The following is a 14,710-nucleotide window of genomic DNA, read 5'->3' as shown; positions in this document are numbered from 1 at the left end:
ATTATTTGTGCCTCACCTTAATGAAAGCTGCTCTCAGCGTCTGAGCTGCAGACAGATTTACTCGTTCTAGCTGCAATAAAAATTTTAAATCATTATTAATATCAATTTTCTGGGAAAAAGCACATTTCTGATATTCCATTCTGTAGTAATCACACTGACCAATCCATCACTCAATTAACAAAAATACTCGCTAATGATTCTAAATCACCATAATTCTTCAAACAGACAAGCTATATAAAATTTTCATTAGAAACCATGAAAAATTAAGGTGAGCATATCAGTTATTTATTTTTTAAAAAAATAAGACACACTCTACCTTAAAGGTAGATTTAAGATAAGCACAGAATACAAAATAATATAAGTCCCTATAGAAAAAAATAAACATATTTACTTGAATTATTGAAAACAGGGAAGGTTCAAGATTAACTCTCAATGCTCTGTTGCAAATACATAGCAAATTGTGTGTGTGTGTATTGAATATAAAGTGGCCAACATAAAGAAAACATTCATTATTTAAAATTCTTTGTATTTACTATCTTATTCCTTTTTAATTCTTTTTCAATCGCTCAGCCAGGGATGAAGCCGAGATTAATCTATTTTATTAATTAGCAAATAGGACTTATTAAGTAAAGATCTGTTCGATACTCAGTTGAAGACTGTGTGTCATCTGGCTTTCAGAGATGCTTATATCTGTTCTCTATTTTATCAGGATTAAAAAATGGTTACCTAGAATACTGAATCAAAAGTTCAACCCAAATGATTTTAATTTTTATATCAAATATGTCAGATTTACAATTTTGAAAGACAAGCGTCCTTATTAGATACTTTATAAAATTCATTTTTCAATGAGCCAAAGGAAACAAGTTCATAAAAATAACCCTATTTATTGAAGAATTAACTGCTAGGCTTCAAATAACTTAGCTTCAGTTAAATTTAGGTATCTTTAGTCCCTAAGGATTGGGCCAGTTAACTCAATAAAATTCAATGCATATATTTTTTATTTGGGACAACTTTAAATGCTCACAAACAATGTAACCATTCTTAATTTTTATGCAAGTAGACTATTTCTACAAAAAGCTTATGAACATCTATCACATTATGCAATCAATATTCCTTTCAATCTCTTGAGGCAATGAAAATGTAAGTTCTCCTTTATAAATGACATATATACACATATACATATCTATGGAACCTCCAACACTTTAAATCAACTTATTTTCAAAACAAGACAGAAATGTCAAGAACTTTATCTCCCTACGAGTTATTCACCTTAAGTATAAGGCAAAAGGAACAAAATCTGCCGAGATAAATAATTTATCTCCAAAAATAAACAATGGACCATTTAATTTAGTATTTAAGTTGGCATCTACAAATCTTGTAAAATTTAACATTGTCTTAGTAGGTAAAATGGGAGACACCAGGGGAGCAGGTAGACAAACACAGCAAAAAAGCAACTACATAAGTTTATAAACTTAATGAAGGTTTGTTTCCAAAAATGAAAAATTCTCTTCTTCCAGGAAATTTGTTTAATTTTATGACTACTACTGAAGACTAAAATAACAATACAGTTCTTCTGATCTAAGTTCTTGCTGTGCAAGGGAGGCAGACGCAGACAGACAGGATCAATGTTCCCACCCTGATAGGAACCATTTCCTTATTTGGGCGTAGCCCACACTCCGACCTCTTTCAACAAGTCAAAGGTCTGAGTCCCATGTGTGCCTTCCTTTGAGTATCAGCATTATTAAGCCACTCGGTACCGTGGACTGGTATGCGAAAGGGTCAAGGCAAGTAAGAGAAGCCCAGAAAAGGCAGGGAGGAACTAATAAAATTAGCCAAGATGGACACCAATACGTCTAGAATTCTAGATTAAGTTTACAAACATCTATGTTAGAAAGATAGGTCAGACGTTAATATAAATCAAAACTTTGAGGTGTGAAGCACCTCACCAGAACTCTGCTGGGAGTCATTTGGGGATACGTTACATGCCCACACATCTTGCAATAAAGCCACTGGGCTTTAGTACTCTTAAGGCATCCACCTTGCCCAGCAACTACCAGGCATATAGGCACATACATATTTTCTGAATTGAACTTAATCTCTCATCCAAAAATTTATCTAAATTGTTCTGGAATCTATTTATAACTTCAGCCTGTAATACTCAGGTAGCAAGACATGTTTTATCTTCCCTATTAAAAAGTGCTTCTATTTTAGGCCTCTCACTTGTGATATGATTTAATAATAAAATCATGTTCATCTTACTAGTACCTTTCATGACAAAATCAGGTTCTGGTAATATCCTAATAACAGATACCATTTAGTAAGCACCTCTTTTTTATTATATAGAGTATTTTTACATAGTATCTCTAACGTTCACAATCAATCTGTAACTAGCTATCATCTCCATTTTACAGAGGAAGAAACTGAGTTTGCATAAATTTACCCAAGGTTAAACAGTTAGTAGGTACAGACCCAGTATTCATACCAGATCTGCTGGCTCCAACACCCATGCCCAAGCCACCAACGCCACCCTGCCTCCCTGTACTCACCATTTCCAGATCCGAGTCTACCCCAGAACTGAATCCCTTCAACTACCTAAGAACTAACAAATTCTTGAGTTTCTACCACGTGTAAGGAAATCAGTGTGAGAGATACAAAGAAATAGACTGCAGTCCTGGAACCCCAGCGGCTCAATTTAAGTAAGCAGTCAAACGGAAACTGATGGGATTACTGTCAGCTGAGGGAGAAAGCAAAGTCTCGATGAAGATGAGATTTGAACTAGTCCTTAAAGAGTGTGGCCTCGTAAAATCCTTGTCCTTGGCAGTTCACCCCCCTAGGGTTTCTTTAGGGTTGGTAACACATGGGGGCATAATGATCTTATGTAATTTTAGAAGAGAAAAGAATTTCTATTTTGTTTCCAATACTTTTAGAGTCTGGCATTATTCTAGCTTTTGTGATAACAGTCTTTGGCTATGGTATCTTTAAAGAGCCAGCACAATCAGTTTTTAGTAGTACTTGATAGTGTAGACACCATATTTTGAGTCCAGAAAAGGAGGAGGGAACATAAGATTACACTTTGCATTAACGGATATCGGGACAAGGAGAGGCACTCCTTGGGCCTCCACCGTAAAGGACTCCCACGTCACCAGTAAGAGAAGGGAAAAGAAGAGATCAGAGTGAGAGGAAAGGGTACTAACATCTCATCTCACCTAAAAGAGAAGGAAAAGTGCAGGCTGAAGCACATTTGGCGGGAAATGATAAGCTGGGTGAGCCTAACATTAGGTCTCGCCCCAGCCTCACGTTCTGCCTGCTCGCAGTTTTGTGACCCTTCCTACAACTGCTTGATAGCTTTTGAGAGCACTTACTATTAACCGCAAATGTGTCCAATTTAATTCTCTGAATCATTTATAAAATATTTTAAGAGCTTACAGATAATTTTGATTCCATAGAGAGCTCCTTTTTATACTGTTCCCTCCAGAAGTATCAATTCATTACTATACGTTATTTTCTAGTATCAAGAGTTTCTTTAACCAATAATCTAAAAAAGAAATCCATTTAACCCTTTGGTTGCTAAGAGTCCTGCATAAAATCTTTTGACAGTTTTTTTTTTAAGGTCAAAATAATTAGGTTAGTTGGTTCTGAATGTCTACGAATCTTGCTTCCTCAAGTCAGGCACGAGGTCCCCATGCTGACATCCCTCACCACCCCCACAAAAGTTACTGATACTATTCTTTAAAAGGAATTAAATTGGGCCAAGTCACGAGAATAAAAACTCCATATACACCTCTAATAATTCAAATGAGAATGAGGTGAGTCAGGTCAAAAAACAGAAAATGCCAGAAGTAGACGGAATCGAGAGGCCATCTCTTAGCTTTTGTGCTGCTGCAGAGAAGGCAAATGCGATCATCTGTGTTTTGTACATATTAAGTTCAATAAATGTTTCTAAAAGAATCAGTTCCTGGGGTTGCCAGCTGCCTTGCAAAAAAGGTTAAGCAGAACCACCTACCTAGTATAAACACTTTGCATTAAAACACTGCCTAAAAGTATGCAAAACTCTAGGATATGATTATAATTTTGTCAGAAAACTAAGTGAGAGACTCCTTAACAATAACAGCTAACACTTACTACATGCCTGGTACTATTCTACACTACAGATACTATTATACGTATTATAGATAGACATTATATATATATATTATACATACACATATACTACTATACTATTGTATAGCACTACAATGTATTAACTCTATTTCACAGAGTTGTGACAATTAAGTATATTATTGTTATCCTCATTTCACAGATAAGGCAACTAAGATTACATAGCCTAGTAAGTGGCAGAGCAGCAATTTAAACGCAAAATATTAACTATGATAGCCTCTGGATGGTGGGATTGCAGGTGAAACCCATGCCTTCATTGTGGGAAGTATGTTTATTATGCTCAAAATTTGGAGTTTGATTTTTTTTTCAATAGGACTGAAAAGTATAGGTGGGTAGGTAAAGTTGAAGAAGTATTCCCAGGTTTCATTTGCTTCCTGGGAAAAATTAAGAGTTGCATATTCTGCTGAGAGTTGGCAGAAACAGCTGCTTCGGATGCTTCTGAATAGAATGATACTAATTACTTCTTCAGAAGTACCGTTTTTGTGTGATTTACTAACAAACAAGCATATAAACCTCCAGTGATGTAAAACTCATACTCGGTTGCAGAACTGTTTATTTCTGTCTCAAAATACAAGTTTCTTTAGAAATTATATTTCACTTTAAAACAACTCCTCTAAAAAGTCATAGGAATAGAAGATACATGGTATATCTTTTCCTGGAATAAAGAAGTGAACCATACGGCTCTACTCCTCCATATACAAAGAATCAGTAAAAAATAATACAGTACATGAGAAGCTGATCTAAGACTTGACATGAGGTTTCTATAAACTCATTCCACAGTGCAACCAGGAGACCTATTTCACAGTACATTTACAACACATGCAATATACTTGGACTCTGAACTCTGCGCAGCTGATTAAACAAGAATCCTACTCCTTCTCAGCTGTCTTGGCATAGCTTCATTAAGTTTAGCAAGCATCAAGCTCCCAGAATGCCATAAATAACTTTGCCGTGTGAGCTAGAGTAACAGTACTAAAATTTCCCCAGGTGTAAAGATGTCCTACTACCTAAAAATCTGTTCGACTAGATGACTTCTAGACTACCACTGTTACTATTACAGACGTAATATTAAGGTGAGAATGCATAAGCTTTTTAACTCTTACAATATATTATGGACAAAATTTAGTAAATCATTTAGCTTCAGAGTACAATGGTCAACCATCCTGTGGCGCTATTTTCTGTAAGATTAATTTGACAACCATTTTATCTTTAAATCTGCATAGCACAGAAAAACAGAGCCAAACTAAGCTCTAATTTCCCCATTAGTAGATTTATAGAAGAATCCATGTTTGAACTATACTTAAATATTAATGTTTAACTGGTTACGTATCTTATTTAAGACGTTACATTAATACACTGGAATGTCAGAGAATAATGCTAGTATGTTATTCTTTTTAACCAAACACCGCATTTGAAGGCACAATAATTATTTTACTCCATGCCTAAATCAGGTTCCCAGATTTCGTCTCTATCAAAGAGGAGACCTACTACCACTACTATTCCTAAAGGCTTGTTATCTTTGAACACTCATTTTTAAAGACGTGACAGAAATGGTTCAACAAAAGCTTGATACCATGATGTCAGATCAGTAAATTCAATTTGAGAATCAGACTGACAATTTGACATAGCACCTCTCAGTCTGCCACATCCAGCTATTTTATTTTCAAATTTCACTTCTAACAATTAGTTCTTGAACCAACTATGAATCATTTGGCAACATGTTCTAATTCTGGGCTCATTAACCTACCTATGTTTTCAGATCTCATCTGGAGAGAATCACTGCCTTTATTTCTAGAAGAAATTTACTAGTCCGTTCACAGCCATTTCTTTTTCTTTCAGGTTAATTTTTCTTACATGTGAATAAATTAGGAAAGGTCTATCAGTATTAATCCCCACAGTTCACTTGATCAGAATCCCACATCTTATATAACTGTTTTCCAAAGTCAAGATTCAAATAAAATCTGTTTTCCATACACAGAAAAAGGTCACTCAAACTGCTGACAAGAAGCTGCTCTCATTCCTCTTCCTTAACTGAAGGACCAAACTGAAGCTCTGCAATATAAACTGCCCTCCCTTCAGGGAAACACTGAAAATACCAGAGAAAGATGGAATATGCCCCCAAACAACTTGGCCCAATAGCCTAGAGAGTTAGCTATAGACATGAAAAGAGGGAGCACCTCTGGGTGCAACTGTCACCATGGTTCCTGAGGGACCTGAGAAGTGCTGACACCAATCATCAAGATGGGTTCCTCTAGTTTTCAGTAACTGTCTCCTTACCTCACAGCTGGTACAAGGATAATTTTATCTGCTTAAACGTGTGTGTTCCCTAAGCTTCTTGAGAAGAAGTATCTTGCCTGTTTCTTCTCTGCATCTCCAGACACTAGCAGAGCACTCAGCAAAAAAATGGCTGGCATTTTGTATATATTGACCAAAAAAAACTGAAGCACTTGCTTCCAACAATAACTGTAGTCTTGCAATGATTACGTAAAGTATTAGAACAAAATGGTGGAATTAATTACTGGAGTGCTGGCTACAGCTGCCAGAGATGGGTATAACCATTGCTAATAGAGTGCCTCCAATGCTAGCATGGTAGCACTATAATAGGGAAGGTTTTTCAAAAGATGCCACCCACCTGCTTCCACTTTAGTAACAAAAATTCTAAATTTCCCAAGCTTCTCTGCAGCTAGGTGCAGTCATAACTCTACGTTCTTGCCAATGAGATGTAAACGGAAGTCTTCTGTAGACTTTCAAAAAGGTTAACGTAAGGAAGCTGAAGCAGCTGGAAGTGACACTCCACCCCAGCTCCATTTTTTTGTCCCTTCCAGACAACAATTTAGGACACAATGGATGGAGCTTCAGCAACCATGCCACATGAAGTGACCCTGATAATGCAGCAGATAGGACCCTGAGTTCTGATGATATTGAGCCATACTACTACCAGCCCTGGACCACTTACCTTCAGAATTTTTTATGTAAGAGAAATAAACTTTTACCCAAGTCACTGTTTTGAGTTTTCTTTTATGGTCACTGAATCTAACGCTATTTGATAGTGTCTGACATTCCAAAATGCATGCTTGAAATGGCAACTAAGTCTGTGGTTTTCAAGTTGAAGAAAATGCATCACCCTCTACTGTCTCCAAGACTTAGGACCATAAAATACATCAAATACAATATTATTAAACCTAACAACGAAATGGTTTTGAAACCCAGAATATTGCTCTAATATAAATATTTTATAAAAGGGAGAAAAAATCATTGGAAATGGTGAGGGCTTTCAGGCTACAGTAACAATAAGGTTAATGGTGTTGATAGCTTTATAATTAGTTAGATTAATAAAATGGCAAAAAAGAAAAAAACCTAATTAAATAGACAAAAAGGCTAAAGCCACTGAATTTGGAGTCCTAGATTTTCATCCTAAGTAATTTCAGAAAAATGATTTCATGTATCAGGACCTCAATTCACCATTAAAAGGAGGGAAGTGATTAAATTATCTCTAAGGAAATCCCAGCTCTAGAATTCTCTACACACCTTAGCATATTAATATTATAAGAAAAAACAAAAATGTATTGATAGAACTAAGTCCTAGAAAATTCCTCAAATTAAAAAGCAACTATATCTTCTCCAGATACTAAAGCAATGCTATCTTCCATTTATCAGTCAAAATATGTTTTGTTGCTACTGACTCTTACTCACAATATTTTTATCCTATTCTTCTGGCCACCTAAAATGTGCTTATCACCAGCTCTTCAACTGTCTAGCTTTTATTTATCTCTTTCAGATCTTAGTATATATGTCTTATCTTCAGTAAGGGCTGTCCTGACTCATAAACTAGGCCCCACTTGCTATTTTATTTAACACAGTAATTTTTTATCTTCATTGCACTTATCACAATTTTTCATCTATATAATTACTTGTATTCTTGTGTTCAATGTCTCTCTCTTCCTCTATAGTGAAACCTCCAGAGGGAGAGCAATGTATCTGGGTTTTCTTCCCACTGTTTTATGTCCAGGCCTGGCACAATGCCTAATACGAGATGAAGTTCATTTATAAATATTTGTTATATGAAGGAACAAACATGAATCAATGAGGCAGGCATTAAGAATTGCAGAGATCATGAGAAAATGTTTACCCACTTACCTCATTAAACACAGGATACATGACTGCATAGAGGGGCATAGAAACCATGGAAGTGGTCTCAGCTTCATTCTTCATCTCTTCCATTGTCATCCTCATTCAAAAGCCAACTACAGAAGAAAAAGCAGTGCTAAAATGCAGAGGAATCTTCATTCACCGCAGTATTTCCTCGCTTTTTTGTGATAAAAGAATAGGGCACAAAACATATACTGACCTGGTTAAAGGGGAAGAAATCAGAGATTTACCATTATTAAAGGGAAACTACAAATGCAAATAATTTTCTTTTCCAAAGTAGGGTCCCTATCTTACAACAAGCTAATTTGTTAATATATCTTACTTGTGAAGGTAACCCTGGTCAGCGAGACATCTCTCTTTTCCTCTTCAGACTCAAGAATTGCCCTTTCTTACAGCTAATCTCCCTCATTAGGTACTACTTCACAAAGCAGTGACTCACGAACCCACCCAGCCTGAACACAGTGGTCTCATGGAGCACCACAGATTAATGATGTATCTAATTCCATCATATACAACCTAAGAAAAAGTATCAAGAAGCATACTTAAAGCATTTATATGTAATATAAAATGAAAACTATGAAATGTATTATAAATAAGTATAGAGAAAACCAAATTAAAGAATTAAGATGTTTAACATTTTCATTAAAATCTTTTTGCTAATTGTTCATTGACTTTTGTTACCTAAAAATAACAACAAAAACATAGCAAGCACCAAAGTTTTAAGACAAATCTTAAAACCAGGAAAATTCTACCAAGTGTGGTCTACTTGGGAAAAAATTATGTTACTTAATTTTAACAGTGGTACTTTTTGAATCTTTGTCCAAATCTGACACAAAAATTAAGTAGAGAAATTTTGCCTTGAGGAGTTGAGGAAATGTGTTGGTTTTTACAGAAATCAACTGCATTTATTTCCTCTGCTAGGCTAAAAAATGAACCTAATTATAAAGTGAAGGAATAACAGTAGTGCCATAGCTATATATTAAACAATATGTATTAATAAATGTAAAAACGCCATCAATTTTTGAATAATTTCTACCATTTGTGAAGCATTTTCAGATTATAAAACATTTTTCACATGCATTTAGTCCTCATGATTAACTTAATTTAGACTGTCATTTTAATTTTACAGATGAAAATGTAGGCTCGGAGATGATAAATAACTTGCCCAAGATCACACGTGCAGAGGCCCAAGATTTGATCCCAGTCCTCTGAATCCAGATGACACTTACACATTGAAAACCAAATGAAGTAGAAGCAAAGAACCCAGCTTATCTACCCAAGAAAATCCCCAGAAGGTATTCCTTCACCGAATAAATGCATGCTAAGCACTTATTACATGCAAGATGCAGTGGAGCTTGAATAACATGTAGTCCTAATCATTAAAAATGTATCTGGGCCTGGGGCCAGCCTGGTGGCACAGCGGTTAAGTTCACATGTTCCACTTTGGCAGCCCAGGGTTCACCAGTTCAGATCCCGGGTACAAACCTACACATGGCTTGTGATGCCATGCCATGGCAGATGTCCCACATATAAAGGAGAGGAAGATGGGAATGGATGTTAGCTCAGGGCCAGTCTTCCTCAGCAAAAAAGGGAGGATTGGTGGCAGATGTTAGCCCAGGGCTAATCTTCCTCAAAAAAGAAAAAAAAATGTATCTGGGCCCAATTGTGGAAGATCTAAGCAGTCTGAAAGATACAATCAAAGGTCTGGAGTACTTACAGCTTCACAAAGCTCCAATAACCTGTCCCATTTGAGAAATGCTTACAATCCCTTCCATATGATAACCAGTGAAGGGAACTCAACACCTACTGAAATCATTTAGTCCCATTTCTGGCAGTTCTAAAAACGGAAAGTTTTCCGTTTCTGAGCTGCAATCTGCTCCTGGACTTCATAAACAACAACAAAAAGGCCAATTCCTCAATTTTACCCTATAGGACCACTACCCATTCAGACCATTGATTTAAGTAGATGGCTTTGGTCCTAGCTTAAGGATAGAATGCAGGAACAGAAGTTAAAGGCAGAGAAAACTTAAAAGACCTAGTATATCTATATGAGATCAACAGGACCTGAATAGTGAGCAAGAGGAAGTAGGTAAATATCAATTGTGGCCCTGCTGCTCCTTTTTCAGCATACTCGTTGAGCGTCAAGTCTTGACCTTGTCAGGAAATCAAATAGCTTTTTTTTAAGTTGTTGTCCATGCTTGGGAGCATTTAAAACCACCTTCTCTCTTTGAAACACCTGGTTTTTGTGATGCTTGCTCTCTGCTCCAGTTCTGCCACAGCAGTACAGCATCCTGACTTCTCCCTTGTGTGATAATCACAACTGTTCATTCCTTTCCTTCCACAGCTCCATGAGGTCAGAGATTGTCTTGTTCACTGCTCTGTATTTAGTACCAGGCCTAATACTGTATAGGTAATGAATAAACATTTATGAAATAAACAAATGATTTTTTTTTCTGTCACCCAATGAAATAGTCTTTAAGTTCCGCTGTTGGCCCGTTTTCTTCTATTTCTCACTTGCTTTTTCCATTGATACCAATGCTATTACTCTCTATACTGTGCATCCACTGTCCATCATTTTTATTTTGACTAGTATCATTGCATTTCAGCTCTTCTCTGTTCCAAGCTTATTATAAAAAGGTATTCACAACTTATTTCTAAGTGGAAAAGTAGATTACCAAATGGCCTATGAATGTCAAAGGACAACCTGCAATTACTCTGCTACCTAAAGAGCAAGGGTCAGTTGAGCTGAGCAAGGGCTGAGGCCCTGCCCCTTGAAGAAGGTTCCTTCCTTTCAGGATGGGTGTGGCCAGGCCCTGAGCAGCCAGGCAGCATATTAACAAAGTTTCAGCCCTCTAAGCAATACTGGTTTCTGGGGTGAGTGCTGATCATGCATGCGTAGCCAACTGAAGATTACTGACTCCAAATCCCAAATCTGAAAAGGCCTTAAAAAGTCACCTCATCCACCATCTAGTACAATAGAAGCCAAAGTCTTAAAAAGGACTTGCCCATGATTACAACTGCTAGCTAATCATAAATAATAAAAATTTAATGTGGGTATGGCGGTAACATAGCAAGAACTACTTTGCTTCCCATTTCAAACGTGCTGCTTTGAGGAAAAGTTTTCATTTCAAAGTAAGCCTTGTTTCTTGAGCAGTTAGCATCCACAGAATTTTAAAAAAACAAGAACCAGAACTACAGATCCTAATAACTTAGAAAAAGGTATACTCTTATTTAAACAAATTTTTCTTCAGAATACCCACTGAGATATGGGGATACCAAAACAAACAGAATATAAACAACCTTGTTATTTATACTTTTCCCCTTATTTCCTTGAAAGTTCAAAATAGCACTGCTAATTTCTAACACAAGATGAATTAGCTTCAAATATCTTCCTGGGCTTAAGACGATTATTATTTGTTTAGAAAGAGGCGGCAACAAAAATAGGTTCTTGGTCATTCTACTGCCAACTCTTTGTCATAGGAGTTTCTGCTCCGTCCTGCACAACCAACCAACAGGAGTCTGTTCGTTCAAAGAGTCAGGCAGCATATCTCAAGGCTCAGAATCAGCATTTCCTGAAACAGCCTCACTCTACTCCATCTGGGGCACGAGATAACTCTAGAGCCAAAGCAATTTACTCACAAATAAAATGAGTGGACAAACGGAAGTCTTGGAACTGATATATGCAGTTTTTGGGAGAAAAAGAAGCTTCCTGTGTAAAGTAAATTCTATACTTAAAACATTCACAGGCATGTCTATTTGTCTTGTTTTCCTCTATAGTCAAATCTAGTACTTAGCTCCCTTACTCGATCCTAAATTCTTATAATTTCTTTAATTTCCCACCCTAAAGAGGGGAAGTTAGTTTGTTGTTGTTGTTCCATGGATGGATATATATACATATAGATGTATGTATGTTGGATCTCCAATCTGTCCATGAACATTTAGCTAAAAGAAGTTTATTCATTTTAGCAGTAAGTAGAATCCATGTGTTTACATTACTAAGTTTCTTTTTCCCATGAGAGACACTGGAGTCACTATATCATGTACATAGTAGGCACTTAATAAATGTTTCTCAGATGATAAATTAATGAGATAAGAGATGGGCAATATATAAGCTGAATCAGTCTTACTAATACTTTTCAAATGTCAAGTCTAGCAAAACAAAAACAAACACATAAATCTAATTCTACTAACGAAGTCTGGAGCCACATTTACCAGTTTTTACTTCTTTTTGCTATCTCAAGCTCTTCCTACTATAGTAAGCTAAGAGAATATGAGCATCAGATGATTGCAAATAAAATCAGAATTCCAGCAGAAATTTACATGAAAACCAAATAAAACTACAGAAAAATAAAACAGCAAAGATTATAAATTCTAATGTCTCATTTTTATTAGGGCTGCTAGGATGTCTTTTAGATCCTCGGGACACAACTAGTGTATAATTTAACAGTTCACAAAATTTTGAAAGTACAAGAGTTTCCAACCTACGTTAACCTTGCTTTACATATAAGCAAGATTCAAAAAGTCATGCAGCTTTTAGTAGAAAGCAAAATTTTCTCTATGGGAAAGGGTGCAGAGGGCTGCAGTTCCCAAATGTTGGATGACCTGAGCCATCACAGTCACTTCAGTGCCCATAAAAAACACATATTCCCAAGATTACTCAATCAGAATCTCCAAGAAAGGGTACATGAAGCTGTATTTTTAGCAGACGGCCCAGATGATTCTTGTAAACAAGACAGGTTGGAAATCACTGATACGGAAAGAACAGTGGCTAGAGTCAGAGGAACTAGCTGCTAAAGCCAGTCTCAGGGACAGAGGTAAAATGAAGTTTGACTAAGCTTCTGTGACAGGGGTTTTTGTCCAGATTTTGCGAAAGCTTCACTTAATCATGACCTTATTTCCCCATCAGAAACAGAAAGTGCATAAAATTATACTATCTTAAAGGCCTCGGTACTGTAAGATTCAATGATGATAAAATTTTATTATTGATATCTACCATAGATTCCAAAGTAGTCCATCTCATAGAAAGTTAAAAAAAAAAAAAAAAAGGAAAAAATCTCATCAGATCATAAAAACGATTTACGAATTCTAGTAAGGAGATCCTCCCCAATAGTTAGTTGATCCAGGGTTTTAAATAACTGACAACCCCTTGCTTTCTCTGAAGCACCTGAAATCACCCATCATGCCCATCAAGCTCCTAGAGAAATCGAGTTATTCCAAGGCTGTGTAGACCAGTCTGGTCATTTCACACAGCTGGAAAGGTGGGCATTTGATATCACAACCTACCTTTTAGAGCCTTCTCATGTCAAAATGTTGTAGCCACTTCCAAACAAGAGACCAAAGGTTTAGAGGAGGAAGCTAGGAAAAAGGGAGGCAGAGGAACAGGGTAAGCAGGAGATCCTACTTAGAACAAAAGGAGCTTGAAGCCTTCAAGACATACCTACAACTCTCTCCTTCCTCTGCAAATTATATTTTCTATAATCCCAGGTCTTCCATTATACAGTTTCCTATTTTAACTAGGTAATGTGGAACTCAACCTCCCTGAGGATGCACTGCTGTCAGTTTAGTACTTACAGAGTTTTGCATTTAGGGACATCTAGGAACAATCTCTTCTTAATGGTAAGTGTAATACATTAATATTACACTTTGCCACTGTATTTGTTTATATCTGTCAATTTTTTTTCTAGGCTTCTTCATATTAAATGAACTATTTGTGCAGAGATACGTGAAAAGAGCATAAGAAATAAGGTCTGAAAAGATGGGCTCAAATCCTGCTAAAGCCATTATAGAGCACCTCGTCTCTGGGCAAGTCACTTCATCCCTCTGTGCTTCAGTTTCTTAAAATGGACGAAAACTGAGCTGTATACTTGAAAGAGATGTAGTTAGAATAAAAGATGAGGTAATTTCTAAATCAACCATAAAGCCTCTATATTAAATGATTTTAATTTACTAAGTTACTAAGCACTGTATTTTTGCACTTTTAAATAACCATTCAAAGAAAGTACACATTACACAATGATTTATCACTTTACTGGGAGGTCTAACCTACTCAAACAAATTTTAAGGGCACTCTCTGCTAAACCACAAATTCTGTGTATCTGACACCACTAACTGGTTGAACGACTACAGCTATGGTTTTTTAAAAAACAAGATCAAAAAGATATAATTTTCAATATCTCTTAAACATGACTGATCAAGGAAGCTTTTGTTGAGCTGTTAATTAAGAAGTAACAAAGGATCTAACTAAAACATCATCTGAAAGTTACAATGTCTTCGAAAACAGCTTACAGCAAATTAGAGTACAATGACCCATGAAGGAAAAATGCCTAAATGTAGCGGTGTGCTACATTTCACTCCATTCCCTTCATCATTCTGTTAATTTCTGTCTATCTGTCACAGATACGTG

At 36.3% G+C, this 14,710-nt stretch overlaps 1 protein-coding gene across 16 annotated transcripts in view; it reads right to left on the bottom strand.

The window, feature by feature from the left end:
- Window positions 1–14,710, bottom strand: part of PDCD10 (programmed cell death 10) — a 41,546-nt gene that overhangs the window by 15,629 nt on the left and 11,207 nt on the right. For 5 of the 16 annotated variants that reach the window (XM_014846446.3, XM_014846442.3, XM_014846444.3 and 2 more), the window contains 2 exons: window positions 8,296–8,506; window positions 17–70 (listed from right to left, as the gene is read on the bottom strand). In XM_014846446.3, coding sequence (XP_014701932.1) covers window positions 17–70; window positions 8,296–8,391 — 150 coding nt within the window. In that variant the 5' untranslated portion in view covers window positions 8,392–8,506. Of the gene's footprint in view, window positions 1–16; window positions 71–8,295; window positions 8,507–13,590; window positions 13,663–14,710 lie in introns of all 16 variants that reach the window. The other 11 variants (XM_044771040.2, XM_070509536.1, XM_070509545.1 and 8 more) reach the window with 3 other exon arrangements.

This window comes from Equus asinus, chromosome 5 (genome assembly GCF_041296235.1).
Source record: "Equus asinus isolate D_3611 breed Donkey chromosome 5, EquAss-T2T_v2, whole genome shotgun sequence".
Classification (NCBI taxonomy): domain Eukaryota; kingdom Metazoa; phylum Chordata; class Mammalia; order Perissodactyla; family Equidae; genus Equus; species Equus asinus.
This window is presented reverse-complemented; position numbering and strand designations above follow the sequence as displayed.